Raw genomic sequence first — 18,088 nt, forward strand, 5'->3', positions numbered from 1 at the left:
ACATTTAGTTTATACAAATAAGTTTCAAAAATCAAATAGAAATCGTGAAATTAACATATCTTAACATATCTACACGATAAAACAGAATATAAATTAAAAATTATCTCAAGAGTTTCTTTAATGAAATATTTTAACAAAAATTAACTAAAGAGCTATGAATTTTTATTTGAATATACTTCATTCTTCTATTTATTTTCTTTGTCTATATTTATTTCATTCAAAATTCGAGACTATCATATATCTTTATATCTATAATTTAATAATCTTTAATGTAAAAAATATGAAATTCATGTTCTATTTTGCAAAATATAATAATGTAAATATAATATAAAATATCTCGATATTTTAATGCAACATTTAATGTAACATTTTAATGCAAAACATTACTTAGAGATAACGAGAGAATTTAAATTATAGGATTGGTTCAAGAACAATAGAATTAGAGACAAATTTCGAAATCTAATTATTCTAAAAATCTTCTATCCAGGATTCATATCATTTGTCGAATCCTTCTTCAATATTTTAAAATTTCAATTATCTGTTTCGTAATAATTTATACGTATTATAAATATAAATTCACAATATTGAAAGTGATATCTTAATAATAATAAAGATAATGAATAAAAAAAATGCATTGAATTTTAAGTATATTCTATACTTCTTCTATGATTGTAGTTAAAACGATATTTTACTATACCATGAAATGTGCACATTAACATTTAATCTTCATATGAATGAAGGATGAACGACTCTTTGATGGGAAAGCAAATATTTTCCATCTCCGTATCCGGAATGGATCGATTTCGTCGGTCCGCGATTCGATGGTAACACGAACGTTCGCGGTTGGCCACATAAATAAACAGAGTCGAATTTATAGAACTCGTGCTGTTCGGTTATTCCTCTCCGTGTTCTTCGACCGCGGAGAATCGTCAATATTCTCTCCATCGGTATCGTGTCGAGGTGCGAAGTGAATATATATTTTTCTAATTTCGATTAAATTATTTCTCGAGTGTGTTATAAAATTTTACGCTTATTAAAGCAAAAATGTGATCGAGAAATGAAATAATATATGCATATAATAAATAAATTATATGTAAAGATTATTATTTTATATCTTATTGATTAAATTTTGTGGAAATATAATTCTACATTCGTATATTATTATCGGTGTCTGATGATGAAAATGTGATTTTTATTGATAAAATGTGTTTGTGTAACAAGGATTTTGTCAAAATGTAATAATATTAGAGTAATATTGTTTTAAACTTATCTATATTTTTTTCTTTACAAGTGTACAAAATTTGAATTTTAAATATTATTATTTTAATTATAATATTAAAGTAAAAATGAAATAATTATTTCTTAAAATTAATCACTTATTTCCATAAAATATTTGAGCAAATAGCAAGAAATTTAAGTTCCAAAAATAAAAATATCTTTCGAATATATTATATAAATATCCTACATTCTTTGTGTCGCGTGCGTATATATATTTTGTTACGTAGAAAATAGACTAAATTTTTGGAAAAGTTTGGGAAAAAAAAGAAACGATTTTGATCTTATACCAATTATATCGGTTTAATCAATAGAGTAATCAATAATCAATAGAGAATTTTTCAAAGAAGAATTTATTTCTTTAAAAAATATTATTTCTCGAAAGAAATAAAGATTTTCTTCAAAGAGAAATACAAATTGTACCTATTAAAACAATATAACGTATCTTCGTTTAAATTGCACAATCGACAATGCTACGTATTTTCTCGTGAAATAATTCTTATTTTTAATTTCTCCAATCGATTTTCACGTGAATTCTCAATAAAGAATTAATCCAATCCGGCAAGAGATATTTTTATTCAAAAAAAATTCTGAACCGATCAAGTTTCAAAGAAACATTTTCCAAAACTTTTATAGGACAATTTTGAACACAATTGGCCGTTTCATAAATATCATTTAAATATTATTTATGAAAAATAGTTAAACAAGTTATCGAGAAAATAGTTTGTACGTATCGTTTCATTAAAATCATTATTTCACGCACAGCTGTTACCATCGAAGAGAGTTGGGAGTTATCATTCGAGCATTTCCCTGTACCATGCGATCCACGAGAATCGAGAAGGAATGAGGAAACTGGATGACGGCAGATGGAACGACCATGTGATCCTGAATGTTGGCGGTGTACGCCACGAGACTTACAAATCCACACTGAGAAAAATACCAGCGACCAGGCTGTCGCGTTTAACCGAGGCACTGGTCAATTACGACCCTGTTTTGAACGAGTACTTTTACGACCGACATCCAGGCGTCTTCGCCCAAGTATTGAATTACTATCGTACGGGAAAACTTCATTATCCAACAGATGTCTGCGGGCCACTTTTCGAGGAGGAACTCGACTTCTGGGGTCTGGACTCTAATCAGGTTTGCAATTACCTTTTATCTCGACCATGAAACGACTCTGCTTTGTGGAAATCCGTAGACGATACACTTGTATCGAAGAGATGGGAAAAAAAAAAGAAAAAAAGTAGAGAAAATATGAACGAATCGATGCACAAAAAAAATTTTTTGATATAGCGATGGACAAAATAATAATTGGAAATAATTATAATGGCGAGGTTATAAAAACAGGAAAAACAGGTCTAATATAATGGAATGCGAATAAATATTATTCGAGCATTTTAAGTAATTACTTAAAGTAGCTCTATTCGAAATTCTCAACTTATTATTTTATATTTGTCGTGGTACTCAAAGGTCGAAAATATGTATAAATATTTCGAGAAAGTCGAAATTTTGAATTTGATTATTTGATTATTCTTATTCGTTAATTTATAAAATATCCTTGGGGGATTACGATTTTGAAGACGGAGATAAATATAAGAAACGATCGATAGAGATTCATTTGTGAAAGTAATTGATAAAGTTTGCGTTGGATAAAGCAAGATAAAAATAGAGCGAGGCTAAGAAATATAACGAAGACAGGACGGTTGTTGCTCTTCCTTCTCGATTTTATATTCTGCACGTGCAGAATTAGCCTCACTCTACATATCTATTTTTATATGAAATTCTTTCGTACATTGAAACATATAATAATTCTGTTTTCAAAAAAATAGAAGAAGAAGAAGAAGAAAAAGAAGAAAATTGTTATTATCGCACATCAGACGATTTGATCGATGAAAAAGATTTGGCATTTATTGGACAATTGGCAGCAGCTTAAATATATAGCGAATCTGAATGCAAAATCAAAGACAAGAATAGGTGTTTGTGTAATACGAGCTGTCCTAGAGCAAACATTTCCGATCTGTTAGCTCGATGGCGGTTCCACGGTTTCTGCATTTTGAACGAGACGTTTTCCATGGTAGCAAAACATACATTTGTATTCGTGGCTGTGTATCCAGGAAATGGACAGGTAATCAATGTTACGCCGAATATATCGGTTATGAAATAATGCTGCTTTTCGAGTTTGATGAACGATCGATTAATTCAATTTTCAATTAATAAATTTGTTGATTGAAATTTTTACCTATATATATATATATATATAATGTCAAGATTCCTTTTTCAATTTAGATTTCAATTTTCCTCCGATAATCTTATAATAGACGTAAAGTTCGATTGTTTAAAGGATAATTACGGTTAATTCTTAATTTTTATGGAATATTTTTTAATTTTTTAAAATTAAATTTATTTTCTCTTATTTTGTTCAATACGATGATCATCGTGCGTGCGTGCAAACATCGATCCAGCGTTCTCATTACAAAGGGATATAATTTTATGAGAACATAAATGACAAAACATTGTCCAAAGTTGAACAATTTCCATAAATTGTAATTAGATATGAAAATAAATTTATTCCGTTTAATATTCATTTATGTCGCGAATAACGCATTAATTAAATTAAATCGATGGCTTTTGTAGGACGATGATGAGTTATCCTCCGTTTATCTTTAGTTTAGTACACGCGAAACTTTATCAACGTTCTGATTATATTCTATTAAATATTTCTCCAACGCCGTATCCACGTTATTTACGTATCTCGCGTAATCGAACATTCTTGGAAAATATCGAGTTTTCATCGGAATTATTATTCCAAAATATCTCTATATCCTCGTCATGAAAAATTTCATTAAGAATTTTATTATGTACGGATGATTATAATTTCAATAAATTTCTGCTATCTTCCTTAATATATTTCAAAAGTTGGATTAAAAAAATAACTCATGCACGAACAAACGTTTCTTTTTATTCTTCTTCGAAATTTACTTGCGCGAACGATTTATTTCCTTTATTCATATTATTGCATCCTCTTTCCCCAAATATTTGGAATTACGTTTCATCTCTACTCGAAGAGGCAACGGTACTCGAAAAATATCGATAATTTTTCAATCGAAAAACGAAATAAATCTTATTCCGTTTTTTCTTAATTCGAATCATATAATTAATCGATCAAACGTTTTCGAGCGTTTGAAAAGAAAAAGAGATACGTACAAATAATAAATATGAGAACTGCGTTTTTCACTTACCCGTTTGCGTTCCGTTGCTTAATTAATGACGCAATCAATATCAATTAACCTTCCCGTCTTCGTCCAAATCCTCTTTTTTCCCCGCAAGTCCCGAGGGAATCTATCCGTGCCAATTAAGACAACGTTAATAAACGATAATAATTCTATAGCAACCAAAAAAAAAAAAAAAAAAAGAAAAGAACAATTGAAATTTACCGATACTTAAACAATAAATTTGCGAAATAAACAAAAGAGAAGAAGAAATTTTTAATCTACTTACTCTCTCCTCTCCTTGGAAATGAACTCGTTAAAATTAAAATTAACGTTCGGTGTGGGTAAAGTAAATTTCTGGCATGTTAATTCACCATTATATTCCATGTTGCTCGCGATATCGTCCATATTCACCTATACCGCAATGCGAGAGCAGTTTCTCTATTAATTTCGAGTATAAACTCGGCGGCTGAGACCCCGTAATTCCGGGTTCCAGGTGGAGCCATGCTGTTGGAGCACGTACAGCAGACACAGGGACACTCAAGCGACTTTGGCGATCCTCGACAAATTGGACGTGGAGGGTGAGAGGCTGAGCGAGGAGCAGATCGCGCGACTTTTCGGCTTCGACGAGGAGAACGGGAAGGGGGCAAGGTTGACGAGGTGGCAAAGGTCGCGGGCGCGGGTGTGGGCACTGTTCGACGAGCCGTACTCGTCCTTCGCTGCCAAGTGCGTGGCGTGCGTGTCGATACTTTTCATCTGCCTCTCGGTGCTGTGCTTTTGCCTCAAGAGCCACAGGAAGCAATCGAGGGACGACGACGACGATCTTCGTTCTTACCCCCTGCTCTTTTACGTGGAGCACGCGTGCAACGCGTGGTTCACCCTCGAGATCACCCTTCGATGCTTGGTACGTTGCTCTGCGATTGGATTGGGTTTGACAAATTTTAAATATAGTAATAAAAGATTGGAAAGTAATTTTTCGAGGTGATGATTCGATCGATTGGTTTATGGCTCGTTCGATTGAACGAAGTTTTGGTGGATTGGAGAGAATGGATTTTGTGCGAGTTTTCTTTGTCATTTTACGTGTCCTTAAGGACGAGCGACATGACGGAGCAAGTAATTACAGTGTCCTTTTCAAGCGCAGTGGCAAAAGTGGTTCGCCAACACAATGCTACTGGGACAAAGAACAGTTTTTGTGCACGGTTATGACAGTGAACAAATTTATACGTTTCGGTATAACAAGTTAATTTTAGGATTAGGTTGCTAAACAGAGATAAATTAGTGGGCTGACGGCTTTGTTTCTTGATAAAACAGTTTGAAACTGAATAATGAGCATGGATCGAGGAAAGGGAACATTTATGGTGGTTGGAGAAAGTATTTGGGAAATTTTGTCTCGTTCCTGGAGGGATGGTATGTAGTAATAAAATTAATTTGTTACAAAGTTTGCTATTATTACGAGTTCTAAGACGTAAGATCAAAAGTAAAATTCATATGCAAATGAAGCTTTACGTTTATCTCTGAATTCACGATGTTCTAAAGTTCGAAATTACAAGGAAAATTTCTAAGTTCAAAGGGTTCTAAAGATTAAAAAGGTTGCTAAAATTTTGAAGATTTAAAAAGTTCGAAAAGTTCTGAAAGTTTCAAAAGATTGAAAAGATTCTGAAAGTTCAGAAGTTTAGGAAATTCGAAAGGTTCAGAAGATTCAAAAAGTTTCAAAAAGTTCAGAAAGTTTCAAAGGTTCTAAGAAAAATATTCTAAGAGTTCAAAAGATTTAAAAGATTGGAAAGGTTCTGACAGTTTAAGAGTTTAGAAAGTTTTAAAGATTGAAAAGTTCAAAATGTTCTGAAAGTTCTAAAGGTTGAAAAGGTTTAAAAAGTTCTGGAAGTTCAAAGGTTCGAAATATTCTAAGAATTCTAAAGATTCAAAAGATTGGAAAGTTTCTGACAATTTAGGAATTTAGAAAGTTCCAAAAGTTGAAAAGGTTCAAAGCGTTCTGAAAGTTCTAAAGGTTGAAAAAATTCAAAAAATTCTGGAAGTTCAAAGGTTCGAAATATTCTAAGAATTCTAAAGATTCAAAAGATTGGAAAGGTTCTGACAGTTTAGGAATTTAGAAAATTCCAAAGGTTCAAAAGATTTAAAAAAGTTTCTAAAGTTTAAAAAATTCTCCAAAATGGCTCGTACTTTCTAAAACCCTTTCTATGTTCATATTGCAAAATCACGAATCTTTGGTGAGATACAAACAATGTATAACACCGTGGACCAGCCCCCTGATTGACACCTCAATCTAAGAAAAATCCTTAGAACGAAACTGAGGGGCTACGCCACTGCTTTCCAAAAATTTAATGTTTGTAATAATTCTTTTCAGGTTGGATGATGCTGATTGTCGTTGGGACTAGCACGGCTCGAGAATATCGTCTCAAATCTCAAGACCACGTTGACACTTCAACCACGTCAAATTGCTTTTAAATATACAAATTTTTCTCTCAAAAACATTATCCTCGCAGCATCATTATACCATCTGTTCGAATATATTCGTTGTCTTAAAAAAAAAAAAAATTCGCGAGAACGACATCGTGAGAGATAGATACATCGTGTATGAAAAATTGTTAATCGTAATTTTCAATCTCCACTCAATTGTAATCTTTTGTATCAATTTAAAATTATTAGATTCTTAAATTGGTTGAAAAATTGGAAATTTAAGAGTCGTTAATTTTCATTCAAAGAAGATTCGCGCAAATTAGTAAAATTGAAGGATCTGTCCGAAAATATCGTACAACTCGTTTCATCTCGTTAATATCGAGCATAATAAGGCATAATCGGCGAATTTCCCTCGAAAATTTTTCCTCGTCCGGGCGATAATATCTCTCTATTAATTCATAGCAATTGAAGTTCCACCGTGTGGTAAATGGGGATTCGATAATTGGCCGATCGATCACCGCGAGTATCTACGTATGATTTATGCAGGGTTTCAAGTGAAAAATCTTTCGCCGATCTTCGTCCACGTCGTTGGAATTTCTCCACGTTCGTTTTCGGAAAAAAATCAATACCGCCTCGATTACCAAACGTATCACGCGAAACATGAATCACATTACGAATCTGATCTTTCAAGAGTCGCGTGTTGAACCTCCCTTTCGCTTATTTCTCGTTTCGATTTTAAAACAACCGCTCGAAAATAAAATTTCCACGCAATGATTTCGCAGCAATCTCGAAACACCTTCTTATCTTCTGACGAAGAATGGATTTTTAATGTTCACGGCGGGCGTCGAAGACGTTTGGAACGTGATGACTTCTTTTTTTCCAGCAAAAGTTCAGAAAAAGTTCGACGCATTCTTCTCATCTTCCTGTAATTCTATCTAAAAATAAAATGGGACAAGAAAGATGAAAATCCTTTCCTTAAACCGTCGAGCTAAATTTCAATCGAAACCAATTTATCAATCCGTCTCATAATCCTCTATATATGGGTTGCAGGTAAGCCCAAGCCTGAAGAGATTCGCTATGTCGCCATTGAACGCGATAGACTTGGCCGCCACGCTCAGCTTCTACACCGAGTTCCTCACCAAATCCAGCCTGTATCTCGAGATACTGTCGATAGCCCGGGTCCTGCGCCTCTTCAAGCTGACGAGACACTCGCCAGGTCTCAGAATTCTGATCCACACTTTCAAAGCTTCCGCCAAGGAGCTCGCTTTGCTGGTTTTCTTCCTCGTCCTTGGGATAGTCTTGTTTGCAAGCCTCATCTTCTACGCTGAGCGCCTTCAAGTAAGTTATACTTCTCTCTCTCTCTCTCCTTCTCTCTCTGTTTGACTCTGCTTTGTCTCTGTCTCTGTCTCTGTCTCTCAGTGCTTACACTTGCGAGGAGCAATAGATCGGGTGCAAGATTTCTGTGATGGAACTCGTCGTAATTGGAAAAGCTGTTGTTTCTTTACTTTTTCTGTAAAGGAAGGAGAAAGTACAGAGTACAGAGAAAAGCTTGTCTCCTGAAGAGGAAGATCGATTTTCTTTTTTCTTTTCTTTTCTTTTTTTTTTTTTTTTTTGGAAAAAGTTGCCTCCGCTTAGAATTCTTCGAGTAGCTATGAAAAATGTTAATTTTTAATAAAAAAAAAAGAGCGAATCGATCGGAAACAGGTTGAGTAGAAGACCGATAATTCGTCGTATGACGATTTGTCGAAGCATAATCGTCATTATTATTTTCGAACATTATTTTTCGTTTTGGAAACGGTTTTGTTCGATGGATAAAAGAGGTGAAAAGATAATATTTGCACGCGATTATTTGGTCTGTGAAATTAATTATACGCAAGTCTGAAACATTTGAATATTGTATCATATAAAGTTTTGTCACCCACCGATCGATCGCGATTGTTACTTTATCTCATTTCCGCATTTGCATCATCTTAAAATTGAATGGAAACGTTTATCGTGTGTTTGTTCATCGAACGAAAAGATACGAGAAGTATTATTCTTCTTACAAACACGTTTCCCTTTTTTAGCTTATTGTACGTTTGTTACAAGCGCGATTGATTTTTGTATCATTCTTCTCATTTTTTACCGTATCGCGCAGCCCAATATTTTAATATGTTTGATAATTTGATATTCCCTGGTATGTCGGATTATTGGAATTCCATTGAATAAACGTAATAGATTACCATACCAGCTATTTTCATTGATAATAAACAACTATCCCCTCCCCTCGATGTAAATAACCGATTTTTATAAAATTAATATATCGAAAGGAAATATTGCCAATGTCGTAAATCGTTAAAATTGTTAAAATATCGAATTGGAAGAAAATTACAAGTATAATAATTTTCGTTGTATTAAAAATAAAAATTTATAGGAATTGTTTGAAATTTATCCGCGCAAGAAATTTGTGTAAAAATGGATGGAAATATTTTACGACAAAAGATTAATGGATATATAAAAAAAAAAAAAAGAACGAAATCACGCGTATATTTATTTTTTTTGATAAAAATAATATCGAAATATATTTCAAATATATTCAAAGAAGAAGTTTCTATATATAATTTTTTTTTTAAAGAATTATAAACCCTTTTCCTTTTTCAATCAATTCCATAAAAATTAATACATACTCCAATGGGTGCGTATAAAATTTCCAATATTACAATTATAAAATTCTAACCACTGCTCGAATCCATAAATCTTAAAATGACGTATGATACGCCTATGCTCGCAGGAAAACCCGCATAACGATTTCGACAGCATACCACAAGGTCTCTGGTGGGCTTTGGTGACCATGACGACAGTTGGTTACGGCGACATGACACCAAAAACCTTTCCCGGAATGTTCATAGGGGGATTGTGCGCTATTGCAGGCGTTTTAGCCATCGCTCTTCCGGTTCCTGTTATCGTCAGCAACTTCTCCATGTTTTATTCCCACACACAGGTTTGCATCTCGTTTCTTTTCTTTTCTTTTCAACCTCCCCAAAAAAAAAAAACAGAAATCTTCCATTGTCGAATTGTCAAACCATTAAATATTAAATATTAAATATTAAAATAATCGCTACGAAATAACTAATAATTGGATCACGATACAATGGACGACCGAAGAGAAACGCCAATATTAAATAAATCTCCTTTTTCACGGCGATACGATATTTAAATAAACGCGTTGGAGATTTTTTTTCTCGAAGCGACGTTAACGGAAAGGGGACGCGCGCAAAGATTCCTCTTCTTCCCCTTTTCTTTCATTTTTTTTTTTCCTCTCATCGGATTAAGCCGCCCAGGCGAGTACGTATACGCGGTGAATAACGCGTTCACCGTGGGAATACGGAAGCGGAAATCCATTCAGCCGGGCAACATGTAAACTTTTGCACTTTTCACCAGCCAATTTGAAAGTTTTCCACGGAGTAAAGAAGTTTCTCCCGGCCCGGGCCCGGGTGTCAATTTTTCATGCGACACCGTTCAAGCGGCGCTGGGATACCCGACGAATATTCGAAACGAATGTGGAGGGGAGAGACGAGCGGCCAGTGGCGCCATCCAATTAATCGACAACGAAATATTCTGCCTCGTTGCGCAACGTGGCCATTTCTCGATCATTGTTCGGAATAATACTCTTAATCGTATCACGATAATATTAATGATTTGAACGAAAGTTGATCCTCGTCGGTTTATGCAAGAAAGGAAGGAAAACGTTTTTCCTATTAATTCGTATTGTTATTAATTCTATAATTTTATACATATTTAAAAGGATCAGACGATATACGAATCGTGCATTTCGAAGTTCTCTATTAAACGTTTCGTTGGAGCGAAGATCAGGCCGGGGCTATGAGTTTAAGGAAGCTCGAAAGTTTGCCAACCGTTTCCAAAGTTTTTCGGGAAACATCGTGAAAATTAAAGGTTTCCAGCTTGCATGCCTATTATTTCTGCCCGTTTCGCGAATCTTCTCCGCGAGATATTTGCGGATACTTATAAGGGAATGATGAATGCGAGAGAGAGAGAGAGAGAGAGAAGCGTGTTGATAGAGTTGGTGGAAGGAGAAATGTGATAGGAAAAAAACTTTAAAGTAATAAAGAAGAATAAATGTACGCACTATTTGTCACAGGCTCGTAGCAAATTGCCGAAACAAAAACGAAGAATTTTACCGGCGGAGGTGCCAAGACGATCGAGATGTTTGAGTTATCGGGATGCCAACGATATTCAATTTCAGCTCGTTTCCAGGTCGTTGAGATCGAGGCCGCCAACCATCGGATTAGAAAATGTTTTAAATTTACAGGTAAATTAAAAATTCGCACAATTTTGAATTTACTCATTCTTGTGTGTATCCCCTTTAACACGTACGCTCGTTCATTTGATACATGTTGTTTAGAACCGATATTAAAATTAATCGAATTTTCTCTTTTTTGATTAATTCCATATTAATAAATTTTCAAGTCAAAAAACATTGACACGTTAGTTATTCCTGCGAGGAAAACGAAATATCCCTCTTACAATTTATGAGAATCTAGTCAGATGTTGAAAGTAGCACTCGCTAAGAAATGAACGTGCTTCTCGCAAGCAGAGAATTCAAAATGTAAAATGTAAGAGCAGCATAAGCGAAAATGTTAAATAAAAATATGCGTTAACTTGGATTAAAATGTCAGAGTGTGGATTTTTAATAACTCAGATTTTTTACGCGTTTTTCAAGGCACAAAAAGATTAGGAATAGGTTGAAGATTTGAGAGATTTCGAAATTCGAAATCATTTTTTTTTTTAAGTCGATTCGATCAAAACAACTATTTTTAAGATCGTTAAAATCTATCTAATAAATAGATCTTAGATTTGGATAATTAAAATTTCTAAAGTTGATACATTTCTCTTCTCTGAGTTTTTAACATTTTTGATTAATTAATCAAGTACTCGAACTTTGATTGGCTTATGATTTTCCAGATGCCAGAATATTTTATTATCGGTCACCATAATCTTAATCCATAAAAAGATGATCTATAGCATTCGATTAATCTTCCTTAGCGATAATCTTGTTCTCTGCAATGAAACAGAAGAAGTTAATCTAAAAAGTTTTGCCCATTAAATCCATCTATAGTTGAGAATTGTTGAACCGGTTATACAACCAATTGATTGATTACGTTTTTTTATTATTAATCTTAACGATGTTAATAAGATAAATATTAATTAAAAACCATCATGATAAAAATATGTAATGCATGTTTTTCTGAAAAACTCGACTAAAAAAATCATTATTACTATCATTTTATAATAAAATGTATCGAAAAATACATAGATCGTTTATTTATTTATATATATATATATATATATATACGTATATGGAATGAAGAAAACTTTTGCTTATTGAATTGCTCGATATAATATCTCTATTGTTGCATACTAATTGAGCTTGTTCCACATTGTTCACCCTTTTTTCTTCTTTTCGTACTTCTTCTTTTTATACAGCCTAATATCATGATAAATTTACCACGAGAGTCCACCGTCGGAGGAAGCATAAATTCTGACAGAGTGGATTCTCCTCTCCTAGCTAGCAACAATCCCGTGAAAAATGGGAAAACAGTCGACGAAGCCATGGATGACGTGCTCCAGGAGGAGGGGAGGAAAAGGGGTAACTCTTTCACGAGGAACTGTAAAGACGTACACTTGCCCCATCGTCCCTGAAACGATGTAATAAAAATCAAAACGAATCGAATAAAAAGAAATTTTCATGATCAATTATCAATTATCAAACTTTTCATTCATAAAAATTCAATTCCCCTCCACGATAAATTTCTCCTTTCTCTTTCAAATCGTTTATTGGAAAACGAGCAATTATTTCGAATAATAATTATCGATTGAAATGATATCACCAGAGAGATTAGTCGAGAAGAGATGGTGAATGACACGCGAAACGTGTCGATGTCAGGCAAACACCGTCTATGAAAATATTATCGGTGAAACGATCGTCGTTAATCCCGCGGTAACCCCGGCAGAATCAATGAGGAGGAGGAGTTGATCAGAATTAGAACCGCGCGGTTAAAGTAACAGATGTCGTCGAAAGACGTGATATAGCCGTTCGTGTATATATATGTGTACATCTCTTTCTCTCTATATAACCGACCTATTTACCGAATGGGTGAGTGATCAATCGTGTTCGAATAAAAATGAAAGTAGGTGAGAGGAGGAGTTGGAACAATGGCCAACGTGCAATTATTCCCGTACATAACGAGGTTCAATTCGACAGGGATCATTGTTTGTGTTTCACTTAATTCCTTGGAATTATCTTCCCCATAAAGAAAAGTTTTCACTCCTTGCTTCGTTCGTTTGCAACCAATTTTCATTTATCACTAATAGTTGGATTTTCTTCGTTTTCTTCTTCTTAACCTAACACTTTCTTAGGTGTTATTTTGCTCGCATGTGAGAGGTATAGACATCTTTGAACAATTTCGTGAAACATTGTTTCTACAGTGAGCGAATTTTATTTTCGTGGAGTTGATTATAGAGGGCGCTTGAAAATGAATGGAAGGCGATGTTATTTTATTCAATTCTAACCTAACCTAACTCGACTCGTATTATTATCGATTACGTATATTTTGATAGAAGATTTTTCTTTTCTCTTCGAAAAATCGTAAACTATATTTTTAAAAGTTTGAAATAATAATAACACGATGTCGGATATGAAATATTCATTTATGTATCTTGGATTTACATATACAGGGTATAAAAATAGTTTATTTTCGTTGTTACTTCGCGTAGTCTTTAAATTTACGAGTTTAAAAATATTTTTAAAGTATTGTGCTGATAAAATTAGATTATACGTAGAAAATCGAAATGTCAGGATAGGGATAGGCCACGTTGCGAAGAGGAATAAAAGAGATACATGTACGAAATAAAATCGATGCATTTATTTCAAACTTTCGAGAAACGGTTAATTATATGAGAACAGAGCGAGAGATATATCGTGATTTTAATTTTAATCGTTCGATGGACGAGAATTACAAATCGGTATGTACGTACATATCTGTGTGTTTAGTCTGCAGAGAGTCTGCACGATGCTTTATTTATACCCGAAGATATACAGCTACAGAGTTTTCGCAAATGCGTCACTGTTCCTTCATTTTGAATATTTAAAGGTGAAGTGAAAGAATTCCAAAAGGACTTTTGTAATTCGATTATTCCAGAAAGGGAAAAATTAATAGAAAATTGGGGAAAAGTATCTTTTGAACATGGCTTTTCTTTCTTTTGTCTATTTTTTAAATAAAATTAAATTGACATATTTCTTTTCGACGTAATAGTATAATGTACAATTTTGATTTTGATTTTGACGTATTCTTTTTTAAAAGTTTTTAAAAAATGTGTTTACCATTATTATAAAAGAGAAATCTATAAATCATTAAAAATAAAAAGAAATAAAGAATTTATTTAATACAATATTACCAATTATAAGTTTATATAATTTAAAAGAATCAAAATAATAAAAATTCTTGTTGCTGTAACTTCAAATTTTAAAAATCTGAATATTATTACAGAAAATAATTTACTATTAGAAAGAAAGAAAGAGGGAGAAGCCATAAATGCCAAAAAAAATTTCTACATTCCTTTCCATTCTACCCAACAGTAACAGAGAATTATCATAATTTCCAAATCTCTAAAAATTCCACGATCCCAGAAAATTTGTCAAGAAAGAATCGGTGTGCAATGTGCCCTCTCCGCCAATGGGAAGCACTTGCTATGCGCCCTCAGAGTTCTCCAACCCCTGGCCGCAAAGAGAAAACGGAAAGAACAAAAACTACGGAAGAATGAGAGTAGAAAGAAAGCAAAGAGGGGAAGGGGAGAAAAAAAAAAGAAAAAGAAAGCGAAAGAATCAAAAAAGAAAAAAATAGATGTAGAAAAGGCATAAGACGAAGAACGAAAGTGGAGTGGAACTTTAATCACCGATTCAAAAAAAGAAGAGAAAAGAGAAGAACTCGGGTAGAATCAGAGGGGTCTCGCAAGGCAGATGCGGGTGCGGTTTCAGGGCGCAAGCGTGAGGCATCGACCGGTAGGTAGTGATGGGATCGAGTTCAATATGTGAATCCAAAAAAAAAATCAAATCAAATCCAAAATACACTCGAAATTCGTTTCATTTAAAACTCAACCGTTTCTTATATATTCCTGTAAACCTTTTCGGAACAAGTTTTATCATTGCTACTTTTCAAATTATATCTTCCTACAGCTATACATCGAACTTTTAATTTTTTCCTTATAAATTTACGCTCGTTTTACTCCCTATATAAACGATATGCTTTTCACCTTCGCTTAAATCGTTACTGCGAAATACCTTAACGACTCGATATCATTGATCGATATCGTACGCGCTTAATCCCATCGCTACCGGTAGGGGACAGTTTGCTCGGGGAAAGAGAAGGCGAAAGAAAAGAGAGAGAGAGAGATAGATCCCTTCTTCGCCCTTTGGCCACCGTCACAGGCCCTCCGGATACACCTTTGTACCTCTTCTAACATGATGCCCGAGTAAAACGTAGCTCCCACCCGCCTCCAAAGCTTCCAGACTCTCCTTACGTCCTCTTCCAGTTACTTTCTTCTTTTCCACCCTTCATTCGCCCGCTCCGTGTCCCGTCACAGAGCCTCCAGCAGCCTCTGGAACGTCCGCCATCGCGCCTCCCCTATTCCAAAGCGGGTTTATCTTCTTCTTCTTCTCGTCGCGTCACCGTCTGTCACCGTGCGTTTCCAGATGAATCGCAAGGACAAGGGGGAAGTGGAAAGAAAGGGATTCAAAGACGAATCTCGATATATACCCCTTGCTTTCTTTTCTTTCAGAGCCACGAAGGTGAATCGCAGAGTGGTCGACGGCTCTCGTCTTTAACCTCCTGCGAACAGATTGCTCTTGCTCCATATTTCTTTTTAATTCTGTCTGGGGAATTGATCACGCGGTTGAATGGGGGGAATCTTTTGGTGGTTGTATAATGTATCGATTTCAATGTTAGGAGAAACTGGGAAATGAAAAAAAAAACATACAAAGAATATCAATAATAAATAATAATATAAAATTGTTCTACATTTTAAAAAATTAGTAATAAAAAGAAAACCTTGAAACGTTATTTCTCAAATAATGTCGCGAAATCAAAATATCGTTGCAATAAATGTTGAATTAATTAAATTTAAAATTATAAATAAGGAAATTGATGTATAAATTCAAATTCCAACGAGTGAATTTAACAATCTAAAAGATAAAATAATTGGTCTATTTTTTTCAGATTGATCTTGAGATAATAATTGATACGTGATTGTTTTTACAATTTACATTTACATTACACGTTTTACATTTTAATATGTAATTATAGTTTTTTACAGGAATGTGTTTGAATCGCATTTGTTTTTTCCTTCCTGCAAATTAAATTTCATTCATCGATGCCTTGACATTAAATTTTATGTTCAGTTTCGATACGTCAAAAATACGTTTTTCATCTTTTCTTCTACCCTCTTTCCTCCGAGTTCAACATCTTTTAAACGACTTCCTTCGACTTCTTTCCGAGAAATGCATTTTACCGCTTGGAAAAACAAAACGTCATAAAGTAAAATACGTCATAAAGTTTCAAAAAGTTTAATCTCGAAATATAATCCCAAGTGGACGTGTCTCCCTGTTGGAATTTAAGGGATATTCGCCGAATATAGTAAATTTGTGTTGATAATCCGACCCAAGAACCCGTTGCGTGATCAATCAAGAGCATCATTGTATCCTCACGAGCATCACGTATGCTCGACGACAGGAGCAAACTAACTGTCGCTTGTTTCTGTCAGAAGATATCGATTTAACAAGAGGCGTAATTTCAAGGCATCCGCGGGCAGACAAGTGAAACGATTGTAATTACACGTTTCCTATAAATCAAATCTATCTGTAGGCAATAAGCAACAACAAGCGTTATTGAATCTTCCGCTTTTGAAAAGCTCGTATCGTTGGAGCTTGGGGTTAAATAACAAAGAGTCGAACGAATCAAACGAACGATTAAAAGAAAACGAGACAAATAGGTAAAGAAGAAATTGTCCCTGCTTTTCTGCATTTTACAAAATTCCTCTATCCAACAACAAACAAAATTTTTTCCCATCATTTTTCACGCACGACAAATTGCACGACGTATCGCAAAGTTTCCGTATGAATACTTAAAGAGCGGAATATAGGATTGGAAACCGCAACAGCGTATGAATAACCGTATGACAGAGCAGAAAACCTCCAAGCATTCATTTTATACGCCATTGGCCGCAAAGAATTCCAAGATAAAAACGCGGTACATTCGGAATTCTCAAGTATATAGAAGAAAGTCGCGCCTAGCGGCGCGGTGAATGCATCAAACGTCGCGGTTGGATCTCTGGTAACAAAAAGGAAAGAAAGAAAGAAGGAACGAAAATCAACAAAGCAACATCGTAGTTGAAATTGTAGTTAAAATTCCTCTTAGAAATCGGACTCGAATCGTCTCTCTAGCCCTCTGAATTCGTGTCGAGTGTACGAATTTACAATTGAAATTATTTTGATAAAAAATCTTGCACGATCATCCACCTGATGAATAATAATCTCTGACGAAGCAACGATAATCCTTATCCAGTGCACGAAAAAAAATTTTTTCGAGAAGGAGAGAATAATCGCTTTGCACGAAGCATAAAATTTTTTTAAATAATTATCGAGCGTACACTCGGATGAACTTGCAAAAAAATTATTTGTAAAACAGTTTTCGATTATCTCCCTTAAATTAATTCCGCGATGAAGAGAGAAACTAATGCGTAGCGGGATCTTACATGATTGTTTCCAAATTCCAAATTGTACTGGAAAATGTACAGGGTCATCTTTGTCAAAATAATAAATTTAATTGTTGAAACTTTTTCGTTTAAATTTGATTCGACGTCAATATCGCGTTTAATGATTCGTTGTGCGCTTCTAATCTTTCTAATTGTCGGAAGAAGAGTCTGGAGTCTTGCTTTATGACCGCAGACGTGCAGACACGCAGATGAATAACCAGGCATTCTGGACAGTCAATAATAATGGCATGTCATAAATCCGTAGTTAGATACATCAATCAGTGGACGAGATTGATGCCTTTGAGCCTGAAACCCTTGTTAACCCTTGTGAATCACCTTGCCAGGTCTCCATCGACTCTGATGATTACTTAATACCAAAGTCA

The 18,088-nt window shown here is 34.4% G+C and overlaps 2 protein-coding genes across 6 annotated transcripts in view; one reads left to right on the top strand and one right to left on the bottom strand.

Moving 5' to 3' along the window:
* The first annotated feature begins 155 nt into the window (after positions 1-155).
* LOC108004060 (potassium voltage-gated channel protein Shaw-like) lies at positions 156-12,660 on the top strand. 4 transcript variants are annotated; one of them, XM_028669836.2, is made up of 7 exons: positions 156-1,235; positions 2,041-2,415; positions 4,981-5,388; positions 7,950-8,237; positions 9,670-9,879; positions 11,038-11,208; positions 12,384-12,660. In XM_028669836.2, exons 2-7 carry the CDS (start codon positions 2,119-2,121, stop codon positions 12,597-12,599), a joined length of 1,590 nt encoding a protein of 529 aa, XP_028525637.1. In that variant the 5' UTR covers positions 156-1,235; positions 2,041-2,118; the 3' UTR covers positions 12,600-12,660. The 4 variants fall into 4 exon arrangements, with proteins under 4 accessions (XP_028525637.1, XP_016922213.1, XP_061940121.1 ...); XM_017066724.3 differs by having other exon boundaries at positions 814-960; XM_062084137.1 differs by having other exon boundaries at positions 814-960; positions 12,466-12,660.
* A 1,142-nt stretch (positions 12,661-13,802) lies between these two features.
* Positions 13,803-18,088, bottom strand: part of LOC108003989 (uncharacterized) — an 80,515-nt gene continuing 76,229 nt past the window's right edge. For both annotated transcript variants that reach the window (XR_009832523.1, XM_062084192.1), the window contains one exon: positions 13,803-15,784. The gene's annotated coding sequence lies outside the window, so the exon portion shown is untranslated. The remainder of the gene's footprint in view (positions 15,785-18,088) is intronic.

This window comes from Apis cerana, linkage group LG13 (genome assembly GCF_029169275.1).
Source record: "Apis cerana isolate GH-2021 linkage group LG13, AcerK_1.0, whole genome shotgun sequence".
Taxonomy (NCBI): domain Eukaryota; kingdom Metazoa; phylum Arthropoda; class Insecta; order Hymenoptera; family Apidae; genus Apis; species Apis cerana.

Coding starts and splice junctions, on each gene's coding strand:
- LOC108004060 (XM_028669836.2), top strand. CDS start 2,119: ATGAGGAAACTGGATGACGGCAGATGGAACGACCATGTGATCCTGAAT. Junction 5,389..7,949: donor AGATCACCCTTCGATGCTTG/GTACGTTGCTCT, acceptor TATGGGTTGCAG/GTAAGCCCAAGCCTGAAGAG. Junction 8,238..9,669: donor TCTACGCTGAGCGCCTTCAA/GTAAGTTATACT, acceptor CTATGCTCGCAG/GAAAACCCGCATAACGATTT.